Below are 18,602 nucleotides of genomic sequence, written 5' to 3'. Positions count from 1 at the left end.
AGATGAAGAGGATGACCTGAGGTCCTGTGCAGTGTAATGAATACATGATTATAATAACAGTAATATGCTCCTATTTAATGTATAATATGTATGTGGCATAATACACAGAACAGTAAAGTGTATAAATTTAAGTGTACATCTTAATGATGTTTACATATACATATATATACATTTAAGTATTTATGCATGTATGAACCCACTACCCATTTTCTGATATAACATAAAGCAAATGAAAGCAACTATGACCTCTGAACCATTTGCCAACTGTATGATGTTGGACAAGTTACTTAAACTCTCAGACTCAGTTTCTTCATCTATAAAATCCAGATACCTGTAGTTTGTACTCTAAAATACTATTGTAAAAAGAATATTTAATAATATTGTAAAAAAAATTAAATAGAATAATCTATAAGAAGAAACAAGTGCATTTCTCAATTATTTATAGTTGCTTTTATTGTTATTACTATACAAGTGCCAAGCAATTTGATAGCATAAAAATCAGATTTAGCCATTATTTAAAATTAAATTTCTCCAATGGCTTGCACTGAATATATCCTATGTACCCTCATTCTACTGATTCTCTAGCATGAGAGGAAGGAGATTTCCCATTCAACACATTGTAGACCCCAGCAGGTTGGAGCAGCTTACCTTGTGGGCACAGGGACCTCAGTCAGGGCACCCAGCATGACAGCCTGCTGTAGCCGCACAAAAGCAATGAAAGGAGTATCCAAGAAGTCAACCTCCCCAACAAGCACATTGGAAGCTTCTGCATCACGTGGCAGTTTTTTCATGAACTTATTCTTCAGCTGCATGGGAAGAACCAAGAAAACTCCATTTATTTCCAGAGAAGGGAACAAGAAGAGACACCACATGCATTTCTCACAGGAAATTCCTTCATACGAGTATGAGTCCACATGCAACATGCCCTAGCCCTACTATGTTTAACCATTTTATTATAATAAACATTTATCTGTACCTTGATTCCAAAAAAACTATTGAGGGTATAATTACATGGTTTAGATTTAAAAAAAAAAAAAACAATGTAAAGTATAACTCCATTTATTTGTTCACTCACTCAATGAAAACTTGTTGAGTCTATTACGAGCTGGGCAATGATATAAGCAATAGGGGTACAGGGATGGATAGACTAATTACATGCTCTCCTTAGGCTCATAGTCCCATATGGGAGAAATAACATATGATTTAAAGTAGAGATAAGTACTAAAAAGGAAAAATAAAATAGGTATTATGTTAGACAGGATGGTCAGAGAAGGCCTCTGATGAAATATATTGACGTTGGAGTAAGGGTAAAAGCCATGTGAAGATCTGGGGAAAGAACATTCTAGGCAAACAGAATGGCAAATGCAAAGTCTTTGAGACAGGAAAGAGCTTGGCAGATAGAAAAATATTAAGAAGTCAAGTGTGCTGGGAGCTGAAGGAGCAAAGGAGAGAAAAATAGCAGCAAAAGAAGTTGCATAAGTAAGGGGGGACAGGCTATAAGATCATAAAGACCACAAAGAGGAGCTTTGAAAGTTTTAGGTAGGAGCTGCCTACCAGAAGTCAGGAAAGACAGGGCAGGGAGACATAAATTTAGAAGACATCACCATGTGAACAGTATTTAAGGCCATGCGGCAAGACATCATAATCCTGGAAGTAAGTGTAGATAGAGAAGAGGGGTAAGATCTATACACTGGGCTACTAAACTTTTTATAGGAATAGGGGAAGATATCAGCAAAGGACACTGAAAAAGAGCAGAGAAAAAGAGGTAGAAAACCAGAACCTCACCAACAGCCAAGTGAAGAAAGGGCTCCATAAGGAAAGTGAATCAGTCAAGTCACAGGCTGCTGCAAGCTAAAATAAGATGAGCATTAAGGACGGACCATGGCAAGAGGGAGGTGTGGGGGGACCTTGACAAGAGCTGTTACAGTGGACACCAGGGTACCAAGTAAAGAAAGAGAGGTGAGGAAGTAGAAACAGAACAGAAGTCAATATCTTGAGAAATGTTGCTACCAAGAAAAGCTGAAAAATGGGAGGTTAGTGGAAGAGGGCATAAAATAGGGGATTTTTTTTTTTTTTAATGATTGTTATTACAGCATTTTGGAATGTGAATGAGAATGATCTAGTAGAGACAGATTAATGCTGCAGGAGAGATAGGGGACAACTGCAAAAGCAGCTCAAGAAACTTTGAACTATTGAGAAGGAACAATACCCACATCACAGATAGAAGGGTTAGCTTTAGAAAGGAACACAGAGAGCTTATTAATCCTAACCAGGGAAGGTAGACTATATGGGCACAAATGTGGGTGATGTGAGAGATGGGGGTAATGAGGAGGGCTTTCAAGGACTTACATTTTTGCAGTGAAATACAAGTGAATTGAGCAGAAGGAGCAGGGAGGCGTGTGAGGGTTTGAGAAGAGAGGAGAAGGTGTAAAACGGCTTTCTTGGAGAGTGAACGTTGCTTAACACAGTCACTCTGAAAGCTTATCTCGTAGACATTATTCTTTCATACAGTTCAAGGAAAATATTTCAATAATCATCAAAGCTTGGAGATAAGAATTTTGCAAGACCATACAGAAGACATAGATGTTTAATACAAACTTATCATCCAATATAAATGTCCCTTCCTTCAAGTCAAAAGTAGCAGTGAACTTAATATGTTCTGCTATGGATTACCACTGAGATGGGGGTAGCAGGCATGACCCAATTTTCTCCATTAATGTAAAGGTTATACCAGCATTTTATCTTCCACTTCCATTTGAGAGTTTTTAATTATGGAAAATAAGTGACATGAGAACTCATCCCGAAAGCTCCATCACTCTCACTAGCATTTTTACAAATTTTTTCCTTTAATTTGGTACTACATATAAGAAGAAAGCTGTAAGGAAAAAAGCAAGAAAGTTAGAGCTAAGAAATTAGTGGAAACCAAAAAAAAAAAAAAAAAAAATCAAGATATATGTTCTCAGATTCCAGGAACATGACCACTACTAAGCAGCAAAGAATTTTCCAAAGTTTCTACCATTAATCCGCCAAGAAATGCTAATATTAAAAAAAATTCTTTTTACATTTTACAGATATGAAAATAGCAGCCATGAGAAGGATCAGAAAGTATCAAGTTGGAGGAGCGGGGATACGAGGGACCCTCCGCTAAACCTAACCGATGGAAAAATCACAAACCAAGAAACTTTTAGTTGAGCATTATCTACAAAGAGTGCTGTTTTGACTACTGTTCTACTTCAAAAAGCTTTGCCTGTGACAACGAAGTTACTAGACTGTGAAACATTCAAAGTCTTTGTGAGGCGCCGCGGGACCGAGTGAGCAGCCTGAGGCAGCGGCAGCCGAGGACGGGGACAGTGACGAGGTGGAGGCAGAGAGGGAGCCGCCCGGCCCGGCCCAGTCCCGTGAGTAACCCCCGGCCCAGCCCGGCAGGGGGGCAGACACCCGCCCCGCTTCCATCTGCCCCACCGGGTCACTCACCAGCCCTGGGACTGCCTCCATTTTCTCAGGTGGTGGCGGCTCCAGCCCAGCTCAGCCAGGCCTGTCCTCCTCACCAGGCTAGGCTCCTCACTGAGCCTTCCCATTTGCTTGCCCCGGTGCAGAGCTTCGCGAGGCCTGCAGGCCGGCATCCCCTCCCACTCCCTCTACGGTCCTCTGGCGGGGCTGGTGGCGTGGGGTGTCCCCAGCCAGCATCAGGAGGGCAAGGAAGTACGGGCTGGGCCGACTGTCACTCCACCACACCCTGGGCTCCAGCCCCTGATAAACTTCCTGTTACCGGGAGGCAGATACCATCTCTGCGGCCACCAGTTCGGAAAAAAGCCTAACCGATTTCTGGTTAGGAATAGTGTGGTCGGAGAGTTCCCAAGTTTGCTTGAATGTGCCGGAGAGCTTACTGCGGGTGGGCACTGGACTCGGTCCATGCTGGGGGGATTCAAAGGTGAACCATGTGCTGCGGGCTCCTCCCCTGAGGGGCTCATGCTCTGGTGTGGGAGATAAGACAAGTATACAAATAACCGCGATACCAGAAGGAAGGTGATAAGTCCCAAGAAAGATCTACACAGTGCTACAAAGGCACCCAGAGTGACTGGTCGTCTGCGCCTAGCAGAAACCTGGTAGACTTCCGGGGTGAGGCGGTGCCAAGCAGGGTCTTGAAGTCCTGGCTGATAGACGAGGGTTGCAGAAGACACGTCCCAGCCCAGCCCAGTGCGTACAGAGCAGGGAGACGTCTGGCTAGGGAGGCGGAGATTCGGCAGAAAACACACACCCTGCGGGGCCGCCACTGGGAGATCCAGCAGCCCAGCCTACTGTGCACAGAGTGGGGAGATGTCCAGCTATGGAGGCAGAAACTCAAAAGAAACTACACACCCTGTGGGGCCACCACTGTGTGATCCAGCAGCCTGGGCCAGAGCACATGGAACAGGGAGAAGTCCTGCACAGGAAGTGGAAGCTCAGCAGAGACCACACACCCTGCAGTACCGCCCCATGATCCAGCAGCCCAGCAGAGTCCAAGCTGACCAGAGAGGTGGCTCCCTGGAGAGGCCCAACCAAACACACAAGGCACTAGAGGCCAACTGAGCAGTCACAGAGGTAGCCATACCAAATTGGGAACCACAGCAACATCTTAGTTAGTCAATAGTCTCAAACCGGTGGACTGTGAAACCACATGCCACAATGAATAAACTTCAAAAAAAAGATACCAGAAATACAAAAAATCAAGAAAGTACACCACCAAAAGTTAATAAATCTCAAACTCTAGATCCTATAGAACAAGAAGCCCTTGAAATGACTGACAAGGAATTTCGAGTGATAATTCTAAGAAAACTGAATGAGATACAAGAAAACTCAGCTAGACATCAGGATGAAATGAGGAAAAGTATACAGGACCTGAAAGACGAAATGGACAAGGAAATCAATGTCCTGAAAAAAAACGTAGCAGAACTTGCCGAACTGAAGAAGTTATTCAGCGAAATAAAAAACACAATGGAGAGTTTAACCAGCAGGCTTGTCGAGGTTGAAGAGAGAACCTCTGAACTTGAAGATGGGCTGTTTGAAATAACACAAGCAGACAAAAAGAAAGAAAAAAGAATCAAGGACATGGAAGAAAATCTGAGAGAGATATCAGACAACCTCAAGCGTTCAAATATCCGAGTCATGGGTATTCCAGAAGGGGAGGAAAATGGAGATTCTATTGAAAACATATTCAACAAAATAGTGGCAGAAAACTTCCCAGGTATAGGAAAAATCACAGATCTTCAGATCCAGGAAGCTCAACGATCTCCAAATGTATTCAACCCAAAAAGGCCTTCTCCAAGATATGTTATAGTCAAACTGGCAAAACCCAGAGACAAAGAGAGAATCCTAAAAGCTGCAAGAGAGAAGTGTCAAATCACCTATAAGGGAGCCCCAATCAGGCTAACATCAGACTTTTCATCACAAACCCTAAAAGCTAGAAAGGAATGGGATGATATATTCAAAATACTAAAAGACAAAGATTGCCAGCCAAGAATACTCTACCCTGCAAGGCTATCCTTCCGAAATGAAGGGCAAATAGTATATTTCTCAGACAAACAAAAACTGCAGGAGTTCACTACCACACAACCACCCTTACAAGAAATCCTCAAGGGAGTACTGGGTTTAGTTCCTGAAAAATAACTACCACTGCCATAAAAACCCAAGAAAAATCAAAACCCACTAGTATAATAAAAATGGCATTCATGAAGAGAAAACAAGCAAACAAAAATGCTATCTACAACCTAAGGAACCAACAAACACAGAAACCAAACAGTAAATCAGAAAGCAAGGAACAAAAGACACCTAAGACAACCAAACAACCAATAAAATGCTAGGAATAAATCAACACCTTTCAATAACAACTCTTAAGATAAAAGGCTTAAATTCCCCAATCAAAAGACACAGACTGGCTGACTGGATCAAAAAGGAGGACTCAACTATATGCTGCCTACAAGAGACCCACCTCACCCGTAAAGATTCACATAGACTAAGAGTGAAAGGATGGAAAAAGATTTACCATGCAAACAGAAAAGAAAAATGAGCTGGAGTAGCTATTCTTATATCTGACAAAATAGACTTTAAACTAAAAACCATAAAAAGAGACAATGAGGGACACTACTTAATGATAAAAGGACTGATCCATCAAGAAGACATAACAGTCATAAATATGTATGCAACCAATGTTGGAGCAGCCAGATTTATAAAACAAACTCTATTAGACCTAAAGAAGGAAATAGACACTAATACCATAATAGCAGGGGACCTGAACACTCCACTGTCAATATTAGACAGATCATCTAGGCAAAGAATCAGTAGAGAAACACAAGATCTAAACAAGACTCTAGACCAATTGGAATTGGCAGATATCTACAGAACATTCCATCCAACAACCTCAGAATATTCATTCTTCTCATCAGCACATGGATCATTCTCCAGGATAGATCACATATTAGGTCACAAATCAAGTCTCAATAAATTCAAAAAATTGGAATTATCCCATGTATTTTCTCAGACCACAATGGATTAAAACTAGAAATTAATAACAAATGAAACTCTGGAAACTATACAAACACATGGAAATTAAACAGCATTCTACTTAATGACATATGTGTACAAGAAGAAATCAAGCAGGATATCAAAAAATTTATTGAAACGAATGAAAATGATGATACATCATACCAAAACCTGTGGGATACTGCAAAAGCAGTATTAAGGGGGAAATTTATTGCATTAAATGCTCAGCTCAGAAGAATGGAAAGATGGCAAGTGAACAACCTAACACTTCACCTTAAAGAACTAGAAAAACAAGAACAATCCAAACCTAAAGTTAGCAGACAGAAAGAAATCATTAAGATCAGAGCAGAACCGAATGAAATTGAAACCAAAAAAACAATACAAAAGATCAATGAATCAAAAAGTTGGTTTTTTGAAAAGATAAACAAAATTGACAAACCATTAGCATGGCTAACAAAAAAAAGAAGAGAGAAGGCTCAAATAAAAAAATTAGAATCGAAAAAGGCGATATTACAACTGATTCATCGGAAATACAAGGAATCATTTGAGACTACTATAAACAACTATACGCCAACAAATTTGACAATCTGGAGGAAATGGACAAATTTCTGGACACACACAAGCTCCCAAAACTGAACCATGAAGACGTAGAAAATTTGAACAGACCAATAACAATAAAGGAGATTGAAGCTGTTATCAGAAGGCTCCCAACAAAGAAAAGCCCAGGACGAGATGGACTCATAGCAGAATTTTACCAAACATTCAAAGAGGAATTGACACCGATTCTTTACAAACTATTCCAAAAGATTGAAAGAGACGCAAATCTCCCAACTCATTCTATGAAGCAAACATCATCCTGATACCAAAACCAGGTAAAGATATAACGAAAAAAGAAAACTACAGGCCGATATCCTTGATGAATATAGAGGCAAAAATCCTCACTAAAATACTAGCAAACAGAATACAGCAACACATACGTAAAATTATTCACCACGATCAAGTGGGATTCATCTCAGGGATGCAAGGTTGGTTCAACATACGCAAATCAATAAAAGTGATACACCATATTAATAAACTCAAACACAAGGACCAAATGATCATCTCTATAGATGCTGAAAAAGCATTTGATAAAATTCAGCACTCATTCATGACAAAGACCCTCTATAAGTTAGGTATAGAGGGAAAGTATCTCAACATAATTAAAGCCATATATGACAAGCCCACTGCCAATATCATCCTGAATGGGGAAAAGCTGAAAGCTTTTCCTTTAAGAACAGGAACTAGTCAAGGATGCCCACTCTCAGCACTCCTATTCAACATAGTGTTGGAAGTACTAGCCAGAGCAATCAGAGAAGAAAAGGAAATAAAGGGCTCCAGATTGGAAAAGATGAAGTCAAACTGTCTCTGTTTGCAGATGACATGATGCTATATATAGAACAGCCTAAAACCTCTACAAAAAAACTGTTGGAATTGATAAATGATTTCAGCACAGTAGCAGGATACAAAATCAACATGCAAAAATCAGTAGCATTTCTTTTCTCCAATAGTGAACATGCAGAACGAGAAATCAAGAAAGCCTGCCCATTTACAATAGCCACCAAAAAAATAAAATACTTAGGAATTGAGTTAACCAAGGAGGTGAAAAATCTCTATAATGAGAACTACAAACCACTGCTGAGAGAAATTAGAGAGGATACAAGAAGATGGAAAGATATCCCATGCTCTTGGATTGGGAGAATCAATATAGTGAAAATGTCCATACTACCCAAAGTGATATACAAATTCAATGCAATCCCCATCAAAATTCCAAAGACATTTTTCTCAGAAATGGAAAGAACTATCCAGACATTTATATGGAACAATAAGAGACCACGCATAGCCAAAGCAATGCTGAGCAAAAAAAATAAAGCTGGAGGCATAACACTACCTGACTTTAAGCTATACTACAAAGCTATAATAACCAAAACAGTATGGTACTGGCATAAAAACAGACACACTGACCAATGGAATAGAATAGAGAATCCAGAAATCAACCCACACACTTACTGCCAGCTGATCTTTGACAAAGGCACCAAGCCTATTCACTGGGGAAGGGACTGCCTCTTCAGCAAATGGTGCTGGGATAACTGGATATCCATATGCAGGAGAATGAAACTAGACCCATACCTCTCACCATATACTAAAATCAACTCAAAATGTATTAAGGATTTAAATATACACCCTGAAACAGTAAAACTTCTTAAAGAAAACATAGGAGAAACACTTCAGGAAATAGGTCTGGACACAGACTTCATGAATACAACCCCAAAAGCACGGGCAACCAAAGGAAAAATAAACAAATGGGATTATATCAAACTAAAAAGCTTCTGCACAGCAAAAGAAACAATTAAAAGAGTTAAAAGACAACCAACAGAGTGGGAGAAAATATTTGCAAAATATACATCTGACAAAGGATTAATATCTAGAATATACAAGGAACTCAAACAACTTTACAAGAAAAAAACAAGCAACCCAATTAAAAAATGGGCAAAAGAGCTAAGTAGGCATTTCTCTAAGGAAGATATACAAATGGCCAACAGACATATGAAAAAATGCTCAACATCACTCAGTATCCAGGAAATGCAAATCAAAACCACACTGAGATACCATCTAACCCCAGTTAGGATGGCTAAAATACAAAAGACTTTGAATGATAAATGCTGGCGAGGTTGTGGAGAAAAAGGAACTCTCATACATTGTTGGTGGGACTGCAAAATGGTGCAGCCTCTATGGAAAATGGTATGGAGGTTCCTCAAACAATTGCAGATAGATCTACCATACGACCCAGCCATCCCACTGTTGGGAATATACCCAGAGGAATGGAAATCATCAAGTCGAAGGTATACCTGTTCCCCAATGTTCATCGCAGCACTCTTTACAATAGCCAAGAGTTGGAACCAGCCCAAATGTCCATCATCAGATGAGTGGATACGGAAAATGTGGTACATCTACACAATGGAATAGTACTCAGCTATAAAAACGAATGAAATACTGCCATTTGCAACAACATGAATCTTGAGAGAATTATATTAAGTGAGACGAGTCAGGCACAGAAAGAGAAATACCACATGTTCTCACTTATTGGTGGGAGCTAAAAATTAATATATAAATTCACACACAGACACACACACAAAAAAAACCAGCGGGGGTGGGAGGGAAGAAGATATAACAACTACAATTACTTGAAGTTGATACGACAAGCAAACAGAAAGGACATTGATGAGGGGGAGAGAGGAGAGGGAGGAGGGAGGGAGGTTTTGGTAAGGGGCAACAATAATCAACCACAATGTATATCGACAAAATAAAATTTTTTAAAAAAAAGAAAATATCAAGTTGCCAAAACTGCAATTATCACCTAAGGAAGTCGTAATGAATTATTCTCTATAGCTCAGAGCTAACTGTGGTGTATGGCTAAGTGGTCCAAAAACATACAATATAACATTGCTACATCAATCTTCTGCAGACTTTTTCCAGAGAGAGTTCCCATTACCAACATGGAAACCAAAACTCTTTAATAATCTGATTTTACCTCCCATTCTCTCCAGCAGACTCTTTGCTGTAGGTAGGTATTGATCTGGCCAAAATCCCTCTCTGTTTTATGTACTTATGCTCCCACACTCATTATCAAAAATTGTCCTTTCCTCATTTCTTTCTTTTCTAAGTATTCTTCAGAGCTCAGAACAAGACCTTTTACCATCTCAGCTCACTTCCTTGGGAACTTCAGAAGTGCCCATTTCTGAATCACACTTTTGTCAAGGTTTAAGTCTTTTCCCGAGTTTTGCAGTGGTTAAGAGCAATTTATTTCCCATTGTACTAAGCAGTTAATTTGTACATAATTCAGCTGTAACAAATATAATAAAAGGAAGGAATGAACCCTATAGCAATAAACATCAGACCTAAAGACCATCAAATGTTCCAAAAAAGTTAGGGAGAGTTTTAAGCTCAATCCGGAACCTACTACTGTATCTGGATCTGTCACAGCAACTACCTGACTCACCACACATGCAGAATATCTCACAGTCAATTACATAATTCCACAGGGTTTTACTAGTACGGTGGTAACTTCACTGAGATTATTAAACCTACATTGAAAAACTAGGAGTATATTTTTAAGGCCAAAAGAAATAAACTATATTCTATAGACTCTGAGGAGAGATATTTGTAAAGGCATGTTCCTTTGATTAGCATATCTCAGACTGTATTTGTGGAATACTAGTGTTCTAAGAGAAACTAATGTGCTATTTTAAAATAAAAACATGTGGTGCCTGAGGTACCCCCAGAACTCAGTCTTCAGCTAGCCCTTTTCTGTTTACACACTTTCCCTGTGTGATCTCGTCAAGTCTCATTCCTTTAAATGCCATTTACAAGCTGATGACTCACAAATTTATATCTTCAGCCAGGACCTCTTCCCTCAACTCCAGACCTATAACATCTCAACTTGAATTTCTACTACACAATCCAAAACTTCACATGTCCAAACTGAGCCCTTCTGATAGTCCCCCTAAAGCAGCTCTTCCTAAAGTCTTCCCCGTCAGGTTAATGGCAATGGCATTCTTCCACTGCTCAGGATAGAAGCCTTCCTGTTACCTTCAACTTCGCTCTTTCTCTCATACCCCATGTCTATTTCATCAGCAAATCCTGTTCAAAGTACATCCAGAAACTGACCATTTCTCATCACCTTTGTTGCCACCACCCGGTCATGTTACAATCATTTCTCTCCTGGATGATGGAATCGCCTCCTGGCTGGATTATCTGCTTCTGCCCTTCCGCAGTCTAGTCATCAAAGCAGCCACAGCAGACAAATCTGGAGTCAGATAGTGTCATTCCTCTGCTCAAAACCCTCTATTGGCCACCATTTCCCTAAGAGTGAAGCCAAGGTCTCTGAGACAACCACAAACCCTAACATTAACCAGATGCCCATCAGCTCCCTGACTTTACTTCCCACTACTCTCTCCTGGTTTTCTCCATGCCCACCACTCTGGCCTCCACATCCCCCTCAGACACACCAGGCACACTCACCTCCAGTCCTCCACATGTGCTGTTCACTCTGAATGCAATGTCTGTACAGCCCTTTCCCTCACTTCTTTCAGATCTTTATTTAAAAGTCAGCTTCTCATTCTATGAAGCAAACATCATCCTGATACCAAAACCAGGTAAAGATATAACCAAAAAAGGAAACTACAGGCCGATATCCTTGATGAATATAGATGCAAAAATCCTCACTAAAATACTACCAAACAGAATACAGCAACACATACGTAAAATTATTCACCACGATCAAGTGGGATTCATCCCAGGGATGCAAGGTTGGTTCAACATACGCAAATCAATAAATGTGATACACCATATTAATAAACTCAAACACAAGGACCATATGATCATCTCTATAGATGCTGAAAAAGCATTTGGTAAAGTTCAGCACTCATTCATGACAAAGACCCTCTATAAGTTAGGTATAGAGGGAAAGTATCTCAACATAATTAAAGCCATATATGCCAAACCCACAGCCAATATCATCCTGAATGGGGAAGAGCTGAAAGCTTTTCCTGTAAGAACAGGAACTAGACAAGGATGCCCACTCTCACCACTCCTATTCAACATAGTGTTGGAAGTACTAGCCAGAGCAATCAGAGAAGAGAAGGAAATAAAGGGCTCCAGATTGGAAAAGATGAAGTCAAACTGTCCCTGTTTGCAGATGACATGATCCTATATATCGAAGAGCCTAAAACCTCTACAAAAAAACTGTTGGAATTGATAAATGATTTCAGCACAGTAGCAGGATACGAAATCAACACGCAAAAATCAGTAGCATTTCTTTTCTCCAATAGTGAACATGCAGAACGAGAAATCAAGAAAGCCTGCCCATTTACAATAGCCACCAAAAAAATAAAATACTTAGGAATTGAGTTAACCAAGGAGGTGAAAAGTCTCTATAATGAGAACTACAAACCACTGCTGAGAGAAATTAGAGAGGATACAAGAAGATGGAAAGATATCCCATGCTCTTGGATTGGAAGAATCAACATAGTGAAAATGTCCATACTACCCAAAGTGATATACAAATTCAATGCAATCCCCATCAAAATTCCAAAGACATTTTTCTCAGAAATGGAAAAATCTATCCAGACATTTATATGGAACAATAAAAGACCACGCATAGCCAAAGCAATGCTGAGCAAAAAAAATAAAGCTGGAGGCATAACACTACCTGACTTTAAGCTATACTACAAAGCTATAATAACCAAAACAGTATGGTACTGGCATAAAAACAGACACACTGACCAATGGAATAGAATAGAGAATCCAGAAATCAACCCACACACTTACTGCCAGCTGATCTTTGACAAAGGCACCAAGCCTATTCACTGGGGAAGGGACTGCCTCTTCAGCAAATGGTGCTGGGATAACTGGATATCCATATGCAGGAGAATGAAACTAGATCCATACCTCTCACCATATACTAAAATCAACTCAAAATGGATTAAGGATTTAAATATACACCCTGAAACAATAAAACTTCTTAAAGAAAACATAGGAGAAACACTTCAGGAAATAGGACTGGGCTCAGACTTCATGAATATGATCCCAAAAGCATGGGCAACCAAAGGAAAAATAAACAAATGGGATTATATCAAACTAAAAAGCTTCTGCACAGCAAAAGAAACAATTAAAAGAGTTAAAAGACAACCAACAGAGTGGGAGAAAATATTTGCAAAATATATATCTGACAAAGGATTAATATCCAGAATATATAAGGAACTCAAACAACTTTACAAGAAGAAAACAAGCAACCCAATTAAAAAATGGGCAAAAGAGCTAAATAGGCATTTCTCTAAGGAAGATATACAAATGGCCAACAGACATATGAAAAAATGCTCAACATCACTCAGCATCCGGGAAATGCAAATCAAAACCACATTGAGATACCGTCTAACCCCAGTTAGGATGGCTAAAATCCAAAAGACTATGAACGATAAATGCTGGCGAGGCTGCGGAGAAAAAGGAACTCTCATACATTGTTGGTGGGACTGCAAAATGGTGCAGCTTCTATGGAAAATGGTATGGAGGTTCCTCAAACAATTGCAGATAGATCTACCATACGACCCAGCTATCCCACTGTTGGGAATATACCCAGAGGAATGGAAATCATCAAGTCGAAGGTACACCTGTTTCCCAATGTTTATCGCAGCACTCTTTACAATAGCCAAGAGTTGGAACCAGCCTAAATGCCCATCATCAGATGAGTGGATACGGAAAATGTGGTACATCTACACAATGGAATACTACTCAGCTATAAAAACGAATGAAATACTGCCATTTGCAACAACATGGATGGACCTTGAGAGAATTATATTAAGTGAAACAAGTCAGGCACAGAAAGAGAAATACCACATGTTCTCACTGATTGGTGGGAGCTAAAAATTAATATATAAATTCACACATACACACACACACACACAAAAAAAAAAAAAAAAAACGGGGGGGGGAAGAAGATATAACAACCACAATTATTTGAAGTTGATACGACAAGCAAACAGAAAGGACATTGTTGGGGGGGAGGGGGGAGGGAGAAGGGAGGGACGTTTTGGTGATGGGGAGCAATAATCAGCCACAATGTATATCGACAAAATAAAATTTTTAAAAAATAAATATAAATAAATAAATAAATAAAAATAAAAAAATAAAAGTCAGCTTCTCATCAGAGAGGCTCTCCTTAGCCACTCTAGCTAAAATTTCAACTCCCTTCTCTCCATGGACACTTCTTATTCCTCTTTTCTGCTCTATTTTTCTTCCTTGTACTTATCACAGTCAAACATACCATATGTTTCACTTGACTTTTTTTTTTTTTATCTGCCTCCCTACTAGAATGTAAGCTCCCTGAAGGTAGAAATGTTCACCTATTTTGTCAGTGTTGTGACCCAAGTGCCTGGAGGAGTGCCTGAAGAGAAAGATTCAATAAATATTTGCTGAATGAAGAATGGTGATTATTATTTCTGCTCTTCACAATAAGCTTTCCTAACTCCTTCTTAAAGGAGTAGGTTCTGCACATCCTACCAAGGCCCCATAAGTAGACAAAAGACCTAGTTATGGCCACTCTTTGTTAACTTCTCCCCTGACGAGAGTAGTCCAAAGAATGGATGCATGACCCATGGAGGAAAGAAACCCTTTTGAAAAAATCAATATTTGGATGAGTAAAAATCCACACTTTCCCTTTCACCTGAGGTTATTCCCCACTATGTTGACAGTGTATGTCCACACTAGGAAAGAGTGATGTCACCACCCAAAACAAAACCAACAGAAGCAGGAGAAAAAAATGCATGAAGAGAGAGATTGCTGAGTTCCCAGTCCCAGCCCCTGACATCCTGCAGCTTCTCCATTCTGTGTACTCACAAAGAATTCTTCCCAGTCACATAAGCCACTAAATCCCCTCCTGGGCTTAAATCAATATGAGGCATATTTCTGTCCACTGCAGAGCTCAGATACAAAAGCGTATTTGTCAAATAGATTTAAAGAACACCAGATTAAGTAAAATTAAATAAATTTTCATACTACAGACTTTCTCAGAGCCTTTAATATGTCTTTATGCTTAAGAATGCTTTCTCTTCCATTAGGAAAAAAATAAAGCATATTATGGTATGAGATCAGATAATACTGCTTTGGACTGAAACTTTCCCATCTTCCAACTAATCCCATTCTCAACTCCATTTAATTCTCTGCAAACTTTATGGATGCCTATAATGTTGAAGGTCTGGTAGTAGGCACTATAGAGGACACACAGACCCTATGCTCCGGAAACTCACAGTCCAGTGAAGAAGAAACACATATAGAAATAGCTGTAATGAAAGAAGAAACATAAATATCATATAAAAGGTAACTTGTGCCATGGAAGCTTACAAAACAAGTAATCACACCTAGTAACAGAGTGCAAGAAAGGGCTCTTCTCTGAGCCAAAGTTTAAAAATCTCTCCCATAATTTTGGCTCATTACACACTGCTTCAGTTATTTTATCTTTTTCAAGTACTCCATTAATATCTCATGAAGGAAAAAAGTAAAGACTGAAGTATGAAAACCAATTCTGGGCTTACACAATAAACTGAAACAATAGTAAAACACTAAGAAAAAATTATAAAGATTAAACAAAGGTAAAGAATAGAACTGGGAATTACAAAGAGCAATAAAAAATAATGCAAACAGCAGAATCTAGGGTTTCCAAATCAGGTTGAAAAACACCCAATAAACTTATCGGGACTGAATTCCAAAGATGAAGCTTGACATTCCTTTCTTATAGATCATTAGTTGCTTCTCCAAGGGATACTCAGCCCGGATTTTATGCAGGGTGAATTACAAGAACACACACAGTGAAAAAAATAATTCCTTTAGCCAACCTTGATTTCAGAGAAATGGATTTCAAATGGCTGCCTTGTGGAGCTATATTCATTAAAAGGTACTTTGGCTAGCTCAGCGATTTAGTGACCTTTTTGTCTTTATCAATTATAACGCCAGCTCTGTGTATCCAGATGTATACATTTCAGGCTCCTTTTACATTGACCTGTATTCTTTCTTCCAGGGTAAAGTCTTGCTATAATTACTTAGAAATATATAGCTTGCCCTCTGTCGTAAGTGTTTACCCCTTCAATTTCTTAACCTCTCTTACTTTCTGAGTGGTTTTTCTAAAAACCCACAATCACAGTATTAGCATACCAAGAAACTAGAGATTATGAATGTATAAAGCAGAACAAGTGAACTGATTATAAAAGAGGTAGCTTACTTGGGTGATAGCTCTGTGTGATGATGGGAAAGTTATTCATACACAAGCAATATGCATCATATATAGCTACGTGGAAACGTCAATGTTTCACACTCTACTCAGGTCTTAGATTCTCCTGCCCTCTTCTGTGAAAGCGGTTTGCATATTTTAGGTTTTCTATAGGGGACCCATCCTGATGTAACTGCTAATTGATTAATGTGAACTGGCTGGAATATCCATTTGATCAACATTATGTCCTCCTGGCCTCCTTGCCATCACCCTCAGCCCTACAGCATCGACCTGGTAAGAAGGTCCAAGCTATTGTATTATTCCTCAGTCACTAGGCAGGTATTTAAGCTCTACCTCCTTTTCTCTGACATTGTTAATAGTGTTAAAGTAATTGCATCAATAATAAAGTGTTATTTATAACCAGAAGTATTCATGGTTTTTCCTTTATTTTTTTTTTTAGTCAAAATAAAGCAAAAAAAAAATCGAAGTTTACATATATGAAAATTATGTTAGAAATAGGTTTTCTGTGCGATGGTTTGAAAAAATCAAAATTGATAATTATCTTTAAAAATCTTGATTCTGTGCAATAGAGATGCAGAGAAATATGTGGTCATAGGTTTTTTCAGTTCACAGGAAGTGTGGCAGTTTTTGAAAATTGGCATGGTGTCCATGTACATTTCCTCATACTTAGTTTCAGGCTTTCTCTTTAATTCCTTTAAAGCACTTGTGTGTTGTTTGGTTGTCTTGTGTTTTTCTGTTTTGTTGTTGTTGTTATTTTTAATTATAACAGAGTTAGTTATACATATCTGTAGGGTAGAGTTGAATATCAATATCTGTGTGCAATATGTGATGCCCAAATCAGGATATTTAGTATATTTAACATTATACAATGGAATTGTTTTTCACGACCCTTTACTAATTCCTCTCTTACCCCCTCCCCCACCTCCTTTTCCACCTCTGGTAACCTCAGTTCTGTTCTCTCTTTTTTGAAAGTTCAGTGTATTATTGTGGTTGTTGTATCTTTCTTTCTTTTTAAAATTTATTTATTAATTTTTTAGCTCCCACTTACAAGTGAGGACATGTGTCATTCCTCTTTCTGTGCCTGCCTTATTTCAGTGAACTTAATTTTCTCCAAGCTCATCCAAGTTGCTATGAATGGCAGAATTTCATTCTTTTTTAGACCATTGTGTATATATAGTATATATATACCATTGTATGTAGTATACCATTGTATATATATATACCACATTTTCCTTATCCAGTCATTCATTGATGAACAATTAGGTTGATTTAAACTCTTGGCTACTGTAAATAGAGCTGCAATAAATATGGGAGTGCAGGTACCCCTTCGATATAATGATTTCCATTTCTTTGGGTATATACCCAGCAGTGGAATTGCTGGATCATATGGCACTTCTATCTATAGCTGTTCTACCAGTGGGTTTTTTTCTTTCTTGTGTATTCATGGCAGTGATTATTATTTTTCAGATTTCAGATGCAGGACTCCCTTGAGGATTTCTCATAGGGCTAGTTTTGTGGTGGTAAACTCTCATACTTTTTGTCTGTCTGATAAATAAACTATTTCTCTTTCATTTCTGAAGGATAGCCTTGCTGGATACAGTATTCTGGGCTGGCATGTTTCTTTTAGTATTTTCAATATATTATCCCATTCTCTTCTGGCCTCTAGAGTTTCTGTTGAGAAGTTTGCTATTAGTCTGTTGAGGACTCCCTTATAAGTGACTTGACACCTTTCTATTGCTGTTTTTAGTATTCTCTCTTTGTCTTTAGTCTTGCCAGTTTGACTATAACGTGCCTCGGAGAAGACTTTTTTGAATTGAATCTGTTTGGGGATCTTTGAGCCTCCTGAATCTGGAGGTCCATGTCTCTCCCTATACCTGGGAAGTTTTCTGCTATTATTTCATTGAATATGTTCTTATTGCCTTTTCCTTTCTCCTCCCCTTCAGAAATACTCATGATTTGGATGTTTGTGTGCTTACGGCTGTCTGCAATCTCTCTTAGATTTTCTTTATTTTTAAAATTTTTTTTCTTTATTTTTCGTCTGAGAAGATCAGAAATTCTTTCTTCTGCTGTTCTAGCCTGCTGCTTAAGCTCTCAGTTGCATTTTTTATCTAATTGAATGACTCCGTCAGTTCCAAGAATTCTACTGCATTTTTTTCAAACTGTTAATTTCCTGGTAGATTCCTTCTTCATATCCTGGATAGCTTTGTTCAGTTTACTGTGTCATCTAACTGCACCTTCTTGTATCTCATTGTGCTCCCTTAAGCTT

The 18,602-nt window shown here is 38.8% G+C and overlaps 1 protein-coding gene across 2 annotated transcripts in view; it reads right to left on the bottom strand.

Annotated features, from left to right (window-relative positions):
* SLC4A4 (solute carrier family 4 member 4) overlaps positions 1–18,602 on the bottom strand; it is a 355,627-nt gene that overhangs the window by 118,223 nt on the left and 218,802 nt on the right. For both annotated transcript variants that reach the window (XM_063107589.1, XM_063107590.1), the window contains exon 8: positions 649–806. In XM_063107589.1, the coding sequence (XP_062963659.1) occupies positions 649–806 (158 nt within the window). The remainder of the gene's footprint in view (positions 1–648; positions 807–18,602) is intronic.

Source organism: Cynocephalus volans, chromosome 9 (genome assembly GCF_027409185.1).
Source record: "Cynocephalus volans isolate mCynVol1 chromosome 9, mCynVol1.pri, whole genome shotgun sequence".
Classification (NCBI taxonomy): Eukaryota; Metazoa; Chordata; class Mammalia; order Dermoptera; family Cynocephalidae; genus Cynocephalus; species Cynocephalus volans.
The sequence above is the reverse complement of the archived record's forward strand: the minus strand, read 5'-3'. Positions and strand labels throughout refer to the sequence as shown.